The 14089-nt window shown below is 40.4% G+C and overlaps 1 protein-coding gene across 3 annotated transcripts in view; it reads left to right on the top strand.

Annotated features, from left to right (window-relative positions):
• pde5ab (phosphodiesterase 5A, cGMP-specific, b) overlaps positions 1-13985 on the top strand; it is a 68579-nt gene extending 54594 nt beyond the window's left edge. For all 3 annotated transcript variants that reach the window (XM_063900273.1, XM_063900272.1, XM_063900271.1), the window contains exons 14-22: positions 1681-1806; positions 2881-2975; positions 3066-3153; positions 5671-5771; positions 6722-6799; positions 7674-7737; positions 10170-10244; positions 10569-10652; positions 10852-13985. In XM_063900273.1, coding sequence (XP_063756343.1) covers positions 1681-1806; positions 2881-2975; positions 3066-3153; positions 5671-5771; positions 6722-6799; positions 7674-7737; positions 10170-10244; positions 10569-10652; positions 10852-10971 — 831 coding nt within the window. In that variant the 3' untranslated portion in view covers positions 10972-13985. The remainder of the gene's footprint in view (positions 1-1680; positions 1807-2880; positions 2976-3065; positions 3154-5670; positions 5772-6721; positions 6800-7673; positions 7738-10169; positions 10245-10568; positions 10653-10851) is intronic.
• The last annotated feature ends 104 nt before the right edge of the window (positions 13986-14089 follow it).

Genomic DNA, 14089 nt, shown 5'->3' with positions numbered 1-14089 from the left:
TCGTCTTATAAAAGCTTACTAATGATTTATAAAGTGTTCACAACCTAATTAATAAAGGAATTACAAACAATTTGTAAACCTTTTATAAGGGTAGTCTTATTGTAAATTGGTATCACAAGTGACATGTAATGTAAAACAATAAACAAGAAATAACAGTATAAAATAGTGCAAGAGAATGTAGCAAGACTAGAAGTGGAAGTTAAACACAAACTGCCTTTTGTAATAATAAATAAATATGTGAGTAAACGGTTCCTGAAGAGTAAATGTGACTTTGTTACTTTGAGTTAAGTTTAAATTAAAAAAGTGTTTAGTTTTGAAACTTAATATGTTTGCTGGCAAGGTGCAAATTATTCAAGTTGAAATAATGTATGAACAGTCAAGGCACTGCTACCACAGTGTCTTTTACTTTGTGCTGATGTTATTTTGCAACTCATAAGGTCGTCCTTGAAGATGAGATAATCCTTGAATCCCCCCAAGGGGGGTTCAGGTGTTTGAGCAGCAACAGCACTAAGATGGAACATGGGATGGGACAGGAAGGAGTTCAAAAAAGGATAATTAAAAATCACTTATAAAGTGACAGGATAGAAAAACATCTAATTGTGTTTACATATATACAGATATGAATAATTATGAAAAAGTTTAAAAATATGGGTGTGTGAAAGTCCAAGTCCAATTATTATTACCTGCACAGCTGATGTTGCAGCTAAAAACCGTAGGTCTGACTGAGTTGATTGAGAAATTATTCATTTTGGAATATATGTTTCATAGGTTCATGTTTTCTTGTATGTGTGTGTGGGTTTTTAACTAGACTATGATGTTGTTAGTATATACAAGTATCTACGTTAGTTGTAGTAGACCTTTAGCCCCAATTCCAAACCACACCCTACCCGCTCCCACTCTATGATGGAGAGAACTCCGTCTGTAGTCTCCCTCCCAGCTGAATGATGTTCCCTTCTCTTAAGTTGAGGGTGTGAATACAGTGGCAAACCCCCCTCTCTCCGGCCGAAACAGGAAATACCGTAACTTTTCGTAACAACGGTTTCAAATCAGCTCTTGATAAAAAAAGTTCAATGAAGTTTATAAGTTGCTTGGTTTTCACACTAGTCTGTAAATAAACACAACTTTATAATTAAATTCACATCGTTTTCTAGACATGGGTACTGTATATATTCCTGGGTAACATCTGTATGATATTTAATGAGTATCTTGATTTATGCAGTTCACTAGTCTAAATGTTCGCAGGAACTGTTTGTACACTGCGTCTTTCCTGAGGGACACACGCAGCGGTGATTCCGGTCAGGCAGTGCAGCAGGTGAAGTCAGGTACGATGCAGACTCACTGTTGGAGGGCTTGATAACCCACTCCGCCTCCACACTCGTTGGTTTGGAACGGCACTTTCCGCGTGAACGGAGGGGTAGTGTGTAGGGGGTTAGGGTGTAGGGGGTGGTTTGGAATTGAGCCGTAATGTAATGGTCCTCTAGGACTGCTGCGGCAAGCGCTGTAAAACAGACGAGAGGGATGAAAACGTGATGATGTGTCTCCCCTGTATTGATCAGAATCTAAATGGAATTTCAACGCATTTATTATATAAATATCGTGCTAACACGTCGCAACTTCAGCTCTGGAAAAAATGCTCACAGAGCTCAATAAGTCTCTTCCTGCTTTTTCTCCCATTTTTAGAGTTTATGCCATTGGATCCTGAGTGTGAAGAAGAACTACAGGAAGAATGTGGCCTATCACAACTGGAGACATGCCTTCAACACCGCGCAGACCATGTTCACCCTGCTGAAGTCAGGACGCCTGCAGGTCAGCCAATCACTGCTCAGGACCACCTGATCTGTTACTGCCTTCACTCTCATCCAAAAAGTTTAATTCTATACAGACACTTTAATGCAATCCCTTTTTTTGCATAGTTATGTTTATCATCTACAGATCTAACGTGCTTTACTGCAACTCTAAACATGTCATTGTTCACCTTCTAAAGTAGATAGTTTTTTCAAAATATTTCAAGAAACTGGAGAACTGAACATGCTAGTGTGAAAGAAGATCCAATTCTGTTAACAATTGATCAGTTATGCTATGAAAATCATTTCATTCATTTTCGATCGTGTTGAAAAATCTAAACTCGCCAATAAACACGATCAACTATAAGTCTTAGCTTCCCTGAAAGCAACACGATTCCACAAAGTGGGGCAGTATTTTTAATTTACATAATATGTAGCTAAATGAAATATACAATTACAAGTATCATCATCATCATCATCATCATCATCATCATCATCATCATGTAGGAAACACATTAGTTTTTAAAAACCCTAAGTTTGGAAAACCATGAATACTATTGGTTTCTGTATTACAAAAACAGTAACTCTGCATCAAATATGAACAACTCTGGGCAGCTACAGAATTAATTGTGAAGTTTGTTAATCAGTAATGTGTGTAGTGTGTGGACATGTATCAGTATATAAAGCAAAGACAAACCAACAGGAGAGAGAGAGAGAGAGAGAGAGAGAGAGAGAGAGAGAGAGAGAGAGAGAGAGAGAGAGAGAGAGAAGGTTGAAGCCTGTATCTGTAGCCTCTCACAGCTGTCCCCACTTCTGACTAGTGACCCCCCCAGAGCAGAGAGGGAGGGGTCGTCACACTGTCCACTGCAGGCTGTGTGGTGCAACATGTCCAAAGCTCTGAGGCTTTTGTTTGGTTTGTATTAACAGATGGTCATCTGTTAGGGTTAGGGTTAATGTCCACAATCAGAGTGTGTAAAGAGTGTGTACAGCAGCGACTTACTGCTCCTTATAAGACAGGAGAATACTGAATCCTAACTCCATTTTTAAATGTCTCTGCTGTTGGGCTAATAATCTCATTGTGTGTTTCTCCCGGCAGAATAAACTGAATGACCTGGAGGTCTTGGCTTTGATGATTGCAGCTCTAAGCCACGATCTGGACCACAGAGGAGTCAACAACTCCTACATACAGAGGTGCTGCAGGAGAGCATGAGTCATAGCAGTATATGTGTGATTGTATATGAGTGTGTGGGAGTCTCTCTCACTCCTTCTGTGTGTTCCCAGGAGCGAGCACCCGCTGGCCCAGCTCTACTGCCACTCCACCATGGAGCATCACCACTTCGACCAGTGCCTCATGATCCTCAACAGCTCTGTAGGTGTTCCTACCTCTACCCACGACACTCGAGAAAAACACAAGTCCTTAAGGGTTCTTACTCTGCATAGCAACTCGTTTATTTCATCAGGTGCTATGAGGCTAAGATTCATCCAATTTTATCTCTGATTTGGTCTCTCATGAGTAAAACATTAGAACTAAATGCTCAACTTTGTTTACCAGCTGGTCTCTATCTGAGTCTTCCTTCACAGGCTAAGCTTTTATGAAATGAACTGTATTGAACAGTGTTTATCAGTCACTGAAAAGTGAAAATGAATCACACAAGTAAAGCAAATACATCTAACCTAGCCATTTTATCCGTAGGCAATATCAAATATTGTGGATTGCAGCTTTAATCAACATTCTGATGAACACTGAACCAGGTGTCTCTTTAATGTGTTCCTGAAGCCCCAAAATTTTGTTAGCTTTTTTGTAGTCTATTGTTTTGGTTCTACAGTCCATTTACTGCATCGCACCGAGTCTGAGACGTGTAAGAGCGGTCTCTATCAGCTGGGATGGAGTGTTGAAGGAGGAATACAGACTCCCTTCACACTCCTCTTTCATCCTGATCACAGTTATGCAGAACATGACTTGAATTGAACTTTGAATGCTTCAGCAGATTCAGTATGCAGCTTCTGAGGCCCTCTGAGGGGGCTCCGTCTCCTTGCGTCTTCTTGCGGTCCCTACATGGCGCCCTGCCAGCCTCAAGTATTCTCTCAACATCTCCACAGCTCTGTGTTGTCTTGCACATATACAGTATGTTCTAGACTCGCTGCGGTCCTACGACAGCATCAGTTAGACCAGGGGTCTCATTTTCATCACGGGCAACATTAGCATTATGGTTGCTCTCAAAGGGCCGGTTGTGACTTTAAGACTTTATAAATATACATATATAATATATAAAATAATGTATTATATTACATAATTGAATAAGTGCAGTCGCTTTACCGCACCGGTGTGACGAAAAGAGAGCTGAGCCAGAAGGCAAAGCTCTCTGTCTACCAGGCCATCTTCATTCCTACCCTCACCTATGGTCATGAATCCCCCAGTCAGAGCTGGCTGATGTGGCCCGGGAAAGAGAAGTTTGGGGCTCTCTGCTGGAGCTGTTACCTCCGCGACCCTGACGGAAAAGCGGGAGAAGATGGATGGATGGATGGACCTTGTTGCCATGTCATGTAAACTAATAAGTGTGATGTTCAGTCTCACTTAAGCCTGTTAAGTGTGGGGAAGCTCTTGAGCTAAATATAATAAATAAATCGACTTATTCCCAACACCAGTAGAGTTTGTGCCAAAAGCAAGATATCATTAATCACTGTCCCCTCCCCCAGTGACTGATTCAAACCTTAAACTATTGCAGTTGCACACACGGTTTTACTATTCCGTGGCCCTTCCTGCTGTAAAGTACCAGGCGTTCTCTCTGGCTAACCCGTTGTCCAAGCTGTCCAATTCTTTCATACATTTTTTATATTCTAGAAAGTAGCTCCTAAAACAACTGTTCACTATTCTATAGGAGCGGAGGCAAATATCTCTTAACCCAGCTGGATAAATCCATCTGCATGTTCTCAAATTGTTTAAGCTAATCTCGCTAAGAGCCTAAAACAGTGGGTTTACAGTAAGCCTTTATATAAACAGGGTTATCACAGAAAACTGTGACCTGAGTTAGGGTTACAAAACAAAGTGAAAAAAGTGCTTGAGGTGCTCTTAGGATGATTAAGCCATTATAATAAAAGCTTTTTGTTGTTTAGAAAGAGATGCCTTGGAGCTTTTATTCAACCTGAGTTTGTTCAAAGTACTGGATGTTCACAGGTCTAATGTTGCTGCAGTATCCTGGATCACTCTGTGATTGATTATGGCTGTCCTGCTCATTTTCCAGCTCTAGAACACTCTGATGGCCCATTCAAATATAGACACTGATCTTTATGGCCTCCAAACAAACTCTAAATACACTCCCAACCCCACAGCACCACTTAACCCCACTGCTGCTGGACACATCCAGTCACACTCACATAATGCAATCACACACACACACACACACACACACACACACACACACACACACACACACACACACACACACACACACACACACACACACACACACACACACACACAATAATGTCAATAATGTGTCCACTAACATGCTTTCAAACACTCCAGACATGTGGACTGGACCTAGTTGTTTGATTTAATGTTGCGTGCGTGTGTGTGTGTGTGTGTGTGTGTGTGTGTGTAGTGTTGTCATGGAAACCCCTTGGTGGTCTATCACAAAACAAACAAGAGTCAACAGTATCAGTACATAGTATTTATTCCTGAGAGGGCTGCAGTCTCACTCTGTACACACACTTCCTCTCTCTCACACACACACACACACACACACACACACACACACACACACACACACACACACACACACACACACACACACACACACACAAACAGTGATACGTTTGCTTGTACTGGATGTAAATGTAAATCATTCAATCCAGCGCTGTTATTCCTGTGTTTCTGCCTCTCCAGGGAAACCAGATCCTGAGCGCTCTCTCTCTGGACGAGTACAAGGCCACTCTGAAGATGATCGAGAGGGCTATTCTGGCCACTGACCTGGCTCTGTACATGAAGTACGTACCAAACGTCAAGCCCAGATGGAAATCTGACTGGAGAGCAGTACAAAGGAGGAATCACTTAGGAAAAGTTAACGTGGGCAGAGGGAAGAGACGGGGGGGTTGTTCTGTTTACACTGAATCAGCACTTTACAAAATAGTTCTATCTGTCTTTATTCATCTTCAGAAATCAGTAAGGATATTTCAGGTCCTAGATTACTATACAGAAACTCGCTTTGTGCATGTAAAGCTTAAAGAGGACATATTGGCTCCCAGCTGGAGGCCCCTGGGCGAAGGACCCAGGTTCGGTAGGAGACAAACTCAGGGATTTTAGCCTTTGCAGCCCGTTTACATGCCATATAAAACACACTACAGGAGAGGGAACACCCCAAACGCATATCGAAACCTCTTGGAAAGTTATTCAAACTGTATTTTTAAAAATAACCCCCACACTATCGGCTAAATGCTATGCTATGTTCTCCAGCTAGTTGCTCACTGTGTCTGCCTGCTGTAATGTACAGTGGGGTTACAGAGCTTATCACTGGAAGCAGCTTGCAGGATGGTATTGCTGTGTGATTTCGGTCATTGTAAGTTGGTTTAATAATATGCAACATCCACAGATATGAATTGGTGGACTGGTTTAGGATAAGTCTACATTCTTATATCTTTTGTCTTTCCTACAATTTATTACATGTTTTCTTTCTTCCTACCCCCTTTTTTTTTTACTCTTTTACATTCATCCACCTCAGTGATAACAGCTCTTATCAAATCCCTCTTTCAGTCTAGATAGAGGGTGGTGAAGACCCAAGTAGATTTATACTGTGAGGACAATTATCTACTGTATCAGGTTGTGACTGTGTGTGTGTGTGTGTGTGTGTGTGTGTGTGTGTGTGTGTGTGTGTGTGTGTGTGTGTGTGTGTGTGTGTGTGTGTGTGTGTGTGTGTGTGTGTGTGTGTGTGTGTTTGCAGAAGGCGTGGTGAATTCTTTGAGCTCACTAAGAACAGCCAGTTTGTTTGGGAGGACGAACATCACAGAGACTTACTGAGGTGAGTTCCAATTCTTCAAAAGTCAAATAACGTTCCAAGTTTGCAACACCTCAGCCAACAGAGCAGGGCCATATTCTTATTTTATACTTATTTAATTCCTGTTTTATTCAGCCCTGTGTTGGTATCGGTCCATTTTCACGAAGCTATGTGTTCTGGTTATACCTGGGATGGGGGAGATATTATTATAGGGTTTCTTTGTATGTGTTTGGTTTGTGAACCACTTGGAGTTACCTTTGTGTATGAAAGGTGTTATACAAATAATTTGATTTGATTTTGGTTTGAGTACTATTGAGCCTGTGTGGTTAAATGCAGGTTAGCAGCTCTTTGTGGAGAGCGAGAGGCACAAAGCACCTGCCGAAATACAAACCATGGAACCCATCAGCCGTCATCTGATGGTGATTCAGATTTTATTTCATTATCTTAATGAAAAGTAGTTACTGGGTCTCTTAACTTATAGATAAGTCAGTTGTCACATTTCAAGTCTCAAAATATCCAGCAGCCAGTCTGCAACCCCAGAACTGTCCAGTCCCCACAGAGGCAGCTGGCGCCAGCTTTGTAGGCTAGTCTTGATAAGAGCATTTGTCCCAAGATGTATACATTTTCCTGAATTTAAAACACCTGAGTGCTGAATAAATGTGACTCTAAGTATTTTATTTTACAAATCAATGGATATTTCAAGAAAAAGTTCAAACATTCCAAAGTGACTGCTAGTGATACAGAAGCCTCAGAAGCACAGCGTTCTCTCTGGTCTCTGTCTGATTTTAAACATACCTCACTATGGTTTTATGACAGAATGCTCTGAAGAGCTACTGTCGACAATGAAATAAGGTGGTGCTTTATGAAAATCAACGTGCCATTCTGTCTTCCTCTTCAGGTCAATGCTGATGACTGCGTGTGACATCTCAGCCATCACCAAGCCCTGGCCCGTGCAGAAAAGGGTAAAATATCCACACTGCTCTGATTCATCCAGCACTTTTCTAAATGTGTAACTTCCTCTCTGTAACCTCACAGCTGGTTGCTGCTAATCTGTCTCTCACATACTGGAAGGACTTCTTACTCCTCATAATTAACCGCTACTGTTTACATATAAAGACATTTTTTATAACATCATTTCAGTACTGTACTACCAATATATATTTAGAAACATCTAAAATTGTCTTAATATAAACACACTGCGATATTTAAAGGCTCTTCCCTGTATTTGCAAGGAATTCAAATAATGAAAGATTGAATATTCTATAATAATATAAAACTTCACAACCATTGTGCATAAGAGGTACTTTTACTTTTAATACTTTTAGTACATTTAGCTGTGAATACTTCTGTAGTTATAGTAAAGTAATATTTTGAATCCAGGACTTTCCCTTGTAATGGAGTATTTTTGAACCAAAGGACTTCTACTTGTACTCAAGTACTTCTTCCACCTCTGCTACTGACTAATGAGCAACAGCTGTGTGACATCACTGATGAACCCAACATGCTTTCAGTGTTCTACCTGTAAGGAGCATTGTAATAATTACAGTATCTTTCTATTTAGTTTTTCAACACACCCACACTCCCACACAGGCACACACACACACACCCTTCTTTCAGCATCTCCATGTCAGAGCAGTATCCCCATGGTTTAATGTTTCCGCTGAGCTTCGTTAGTCTTAGCCTCATTAGGAACCATAGTGACAGTGGAGTGTGTGTGTGTGTGTGTGTGTGTGTGTGTGTGTGTGTGTGTGTGTGTGTGTGTGTGTGTGTGTGTGTGTGGGGTGTGTGTGTGTGTGTGTGTGTGTGTGTGTGTGTGTGTGTGTGTGTGTGTGTGTGTGTGGGTGTAAGTCAGTGCTCTTTAATAAAAGCAGATGTGGCCCTCTCCTCAGATCCAGAACCTCTCAAAAGAAATGTGTTGAGTAAACATGCTAATTTTTTCTCTAACTCAAACACGCTCTCTGATGCCAGACTAGATAAATTGATGGGAGCATGTTTCCTATTTCTCCTCGGCATATTTTGGCTTTAGAACATTGGAGTTTTATTTTCTCCTTTAAACATGTTAAAGCTTAGTGGATTCAGTAACTTACCACGGAAGTGACCAAAGAACTGACATGTTTCTGTCCATGTGTTCCTGTGTGTGTCTGGCGTGTTTTAATTTAAATCAAAGTTGACAGAGAGCAAGGTATAGTCTGAAACTACAGTTAAATATACAGTTTGATTGTTGGATTATTTATTCCCTTGGTTTGAGGTTTATCTGAATCTGTTTCATTAAAGTACATTTCATAAAGGAGGAGTAAAGGCTGTGTTGTATGTAACGTTTGAACTCAGCGTATTATGCACTCCAAAAATCAATTCATCTGCATTTTTTTATTGAGCCCAATATCACAGAGTGCTAATGTGTCTTTGGGCTTTACAGTCTGTACAGCATGAGACCCCTCTACCCTGGCAGGGGCCAATGAGAATCTCCTTAGCTGAAGTCATTTAACTATGCTGGGTTTCACTTGACATGATTTCCCCTCGCAGGCCTGGTTTTACTTGCCTGACCAAACTGATTATGAACATATGGCTAAAGTGTGCAAGCATCCCAGAATCAACAGTTGGAAATGCTTTCATGGATCCACTCGTAGCTTTTCGTGCCCTTGCCCCTGAGCACTTAAGTTATTTTGACATGGAGCTAACTTGCTCAGCTATGCAGACAATAAACACTTTTGTTTTGACTGACATGGCTGAGGTAAGTAAAGACTACGTTATTTAGCCTTAACATTTGCCTCTTTGCTCAGTGTTGGCTTTGAATCCGCTGTTAGCTCACTGAGCTGTTGTTCCCCATCAGTGAGCTGCAGATGGCTTCCACACACACTCAAAGTGATGCTGATTGGAGCCTGAGGCTGCATTTCATTTAGCTCTGTAAACACACCGAGACTATTAACTCAAAGACTAGCACTCTTTAGGCAGACCTCTTAGTGTACTTGTTTCTTCAAGTCCTTGCATGTGTCCTTCCTTGCCTTCTTTATAAATGCTTGGTCTAACTTGTTCTTTTTCAGTAGACTCCCATTTCACACGTTAAACTCTGACAGTTTGACAAGTTTGTATCCATGATACAATGTCCCAACTTAGCTCCCAAATTCACCCTCATAGATCTTTATGAAAATGACTCCACTTAAGTGCCAGGGTTCCAGGGTTAAATCCAACCGGACAGCAGCAGTGTGACTTGCATATCACACACGAGGGATCTTGACAGAGAACATTGTGTGTTTTCCTTGTTGTGATACCTGTGATAACAGTTTAAAGAAATAACTCCTTGATATGTTCTCTTTTCTTTGTCCAATGACTTTAAGAATCAACATGTCGTTTTTAAGATTGCATTTGAACTCATCGGCGTCTCACTCTGATACAGATTGCCGAGCTGGTAGCAACCGAGTTCTTCGAGCAGGGGGATAAGGAGAGGCGGGAGCTGAACGTTGAACCCATCGTAAGTGCAGTGTGTCACATAAGAAGTACAACAAAAGTGGTATGCCACAGGGATCTTTTTCAATTCAGTTTCCATTTTATTATGTACTGTACGTGGTCCCAGTTTGTCATCAAAACAGGCAGCATCTTATTTAAAGGGCTACATTGAGGATACTCAGCTGACTTTGTGTCACCTGACAAATAGTTGCAAATTAAGTGTCTTGCTAATGGTTCAGAAACATCTTGTTGTTGTCTCCATATACTGAACAGGTAATATGTTTGGATACATTTCTGAAATCTTTGTATTTGGTTTACAATTATTTATTTTCCGAACCTTTCACATTAGGACCTGATGAATCGGGAGAAAAGAGATAAGATTCCCAGCATGCAGGTGTCCTTCATTGATGCCATCTGCACTCAGTTATATGAGGTAAATCATCCATTTCTCTTGCAATGACAACAGTTTGTGTTGATTTAAATGAATGAATGCTGGAAAAGTTATTATGCCATTGCCAATGGCTTCGTCCATTTATTTGCCACTTCCTGTAAAGATGAATGTATTGTGTATTTTAGTACAATGCCCATTTAACTTTCAGATGTTAAATAACATGTCTTTGTCTCTGTCACAGACCTTGTCTGGCATGTCAGAGTATTGCTCCCCGTTGTTGGAAGGATGTCAGAAGAACAGGCAGCATTGGAAGTGTTTGGCCGAGGAGTGTGAGAAGGGGCTGGGTAATGGCTTCATGTGATCCCAACACAAGTTGGATTTTCAGCCAACTTTAATGTCCATTGTTTTCCATATCCAACCTGGTCTCACAAAATGTCATGAAATTAGCATGATATCTAAACGGACAAATAAGATTTGTTGTGTACTTTAAGTAGTTAAAAAGGTTATCCCAACTTTGACCAAGAGTTTTTCTAAATTAAGAATAATTCCAGTTAGCTTTGATCTTACTTTCATAGGTTTGCCCACCTTTCCTATTTGTAATGATAAGGTTGCTTTCAATAAACCTTACAATAAGACTAATAGTCAGGGACAGCAGAGCTTGAGTTGAATTCTAACACAAGCAGGCTAGCAGATGCACGAGGACAAATGCTCTTATGCTGACGTTTAGCGCATAGTGTTGCGGTAATGTCTAATGTTTCCTTATTAACAGCTCATAAACAGCTAATTAGCACTACAGCTAATGATGAGGGGAATGTCATTCGTTTTCCTAGCCTCTACTCATTAATTAAAGTATTGCTTCAGGAAGCGGATCACCAAACTCATTAGAATTAGTCCTCTTGGAACAATAAATGTCTGTAAAAATGTCATTGCAATCCATCTAGCAGATGTTGAGATACTTCACTAAGTACTGAAGGAAGGTTTTAAGGTTTTAATGGTTTTGCACAATTTATTGATATGCAAACATCACAGAAAACCAATGACTATGTGCAGGAAGAGGCAAAAAAAACCAACTTGGGCTTATTTAAAGCCTCTGCCTAAACATTGTTAAACATCTAAATGTTATATAAAACACAAGATCAATATAGGCCTACCAACAATTAGTTAATTCAATGAAAATGTCAAACAGTTTGAACAACATGTACTATACTTACAATTTTAACAAAATAACATTATGAAACCAGGCATTATACAGGGGTCTTCTTAGGTGTTTTTTAAAAGCACAGCTTTTGTTATGGTTGGAAGGCCATCGCAGATCTTTGTGACGCTGACACGGGTGGTAAATTAAGTCAGACATTTGGGAGGGCCATCCAGGCTAAAGCCAAGGTTCCTTTGCCATTTGAAATTGGTGTGGTCAGCTAACCTAGCAGGCTATGTTGTTAGCTAACCGTGAGGCTAACAAAGCTCTGTGTAAATAAATGAGTTTGGATGATCTGGCTAAGCTTGTTTACAATATTTCTGGCCCTGCCTGATACTATACCGAGATGTTAGCGATAACTTTAGTTAGTACGTGTCAAAGTAGGACCGAATTTGCCATATCAATAACATAAAACCTTACAAATTGATAAAGTATCTTAAGCTAACTGTTAGCCTGCTGTTTCACAAACAGGTAGGATCCTTGTTTCAGAGGTCATGCTAATTGTAGTGAAACTTTGTGAGACTCGTCTTCCTCTCATCACCGTTCTTTCATGGCTGTCACTACAGAACTTAACAGTCAGCACTAAGCTATATTTATTACAGTAGCCTTTTTTTATTTTTGCACAGAGTGACTGTCAAGTTGAAGTCTCACTTACGTTATCTCTCACAGGTAGTATATTTTAGGGAAACACTGATAGGTGATACGGATCTGTGGGGATCCGCACCAGTTTGGTGGAGACAGATATTGTACTGTAGACATATGTACATAATATACATTACATAGTGTCACAATAATCTGAGAAACTTCTTAAGTGTGTCTTCATTCACAGCACTACAAGGGTTTGAGTCTTGTAATGTTTTTTTCACTCATCGTCTTAGCTATTGTGTATTTATTTTTGTTTTATGTATTTATTAGAGTTTCTATACTGTACGGTCAGTCTTTTATCAACAGCACACAATTCTTTATATAGTAAAAAGCAGAATTTATACTTCACATTTCTGCATTTTTGAAGTACCTTTCTTAGGATGAACTCTTTCAGATGCCTTTTGGATGTGTAGTGTTTTGTATTGTTGTTTCAAAGAAAAGGCTTGTCATTTCTAAAGGGAAACAGCTCAACGTTTTCCACTGCCGTTATGATAAAAAAGGAGCAATTCACAATTCAAAGAAAACAGTTATCTCTGCACCCGTTATGGCATTTCCACTATATGAGGAATGTTTGTTTTATATTTTTAGGAATTGAAAGATGGAGCAATGTTTGTCTATGAGAACATGACTGAAAACCAACCAATGCGATTGTGTCATCTAGTCCGGTACACTTTATTGTTTAACAGAGTCCTCTGTCCTCTATCAGGTTGAAATGAATCTTACTCAAGCTTGTCTTAAATTGATATACAAGAAATGTAACACATGGGCTTACAACTAACTGTGCTGTTTCTACCAACAGTCAAAGCTCCACCAGGCTCCGTTTCTTTCTGGCAGACAGAGAATGTGACAGTAATTGTTGTTGAACTACCAGCTCTACATCACCTGTGTCAGCTACACTGAGCAGTGGACCGTCACACACTATGAAACCTGCGTGAGATTTAAATATGCTAGGAAGCAGGTTATTTGAGGGTGTAGTTAACCTTTAACCTCACTCTGGACAGAGTTGCATTCCTGAAGCTCAGTTAAACAGCATCATTTCAAGTTAAAGTAACTAAAAAGTTTCATTAAGGTCAAGCAGGGGGGTGCCCAGTGCAGCGTGGCGGCCCAGGCCGTTATACAGTATAGGTAGTATCCGTAGACTCAGTAACACCCAGGCAGGTTTCATTAACAGCCCTGTCTTTACTAAAGCACTTTTGTAAACCCATGCTCCGAAGGATCGTTTTGTATCTTGAATATCTCCAGGACTTTAGTACATGTGCCTGACCTCTGTGCTTCTTCTATACTAAATATCTATTTCCTTACCGCTTCAGTCTCTGGGTTGTTCCGGGAGATGTTTTTTTCTAAGTCTCAAAGTTGCATGTACATTAGAGGGCATTACACCAGTCAGATGTTTTTTAGAGATTTGTCTTCTGCAGGTGAGACTAATATGCTGACCTGGTACCTTTCTAAAGGAGGTGTTCCACACCTGCACCTGTCGCCACCACTGAACACTGTGAGCCAAGTAAATTGTATGTCCCAATAAAGAATAATGATTATTTCCTGTGTATTTCTTCTGTAACATACTCTGTAAATTGCCAACAGAACCACCTGGAACCGGCGAGTGGTTATGTTGCACTGCCACCTTCAGGTCAGAAGCGGT

Source organism: Eleginops maclovinus, chromosome 14, assembly GCF_036324505.1.
Source record: "Eleginops maclovinus isolate JMC-PN-2008 ecotype Puerto Natales chromosome 14, JC_Emac_rtc_rv5, whole genome shotgun sequence".
NCBI classification, from domain to species: Eukaryota; Metazoa; Chordata; class Actinopteri; order Perciformes; family Eleginopidae; genus Eleginops; species Eleginops maclovinus.
The sequence above is the reverse complement of the archived record's forward strand: the minus strand, read 5'-3'. Positions and strand labels throughout refer to the sequence as shown.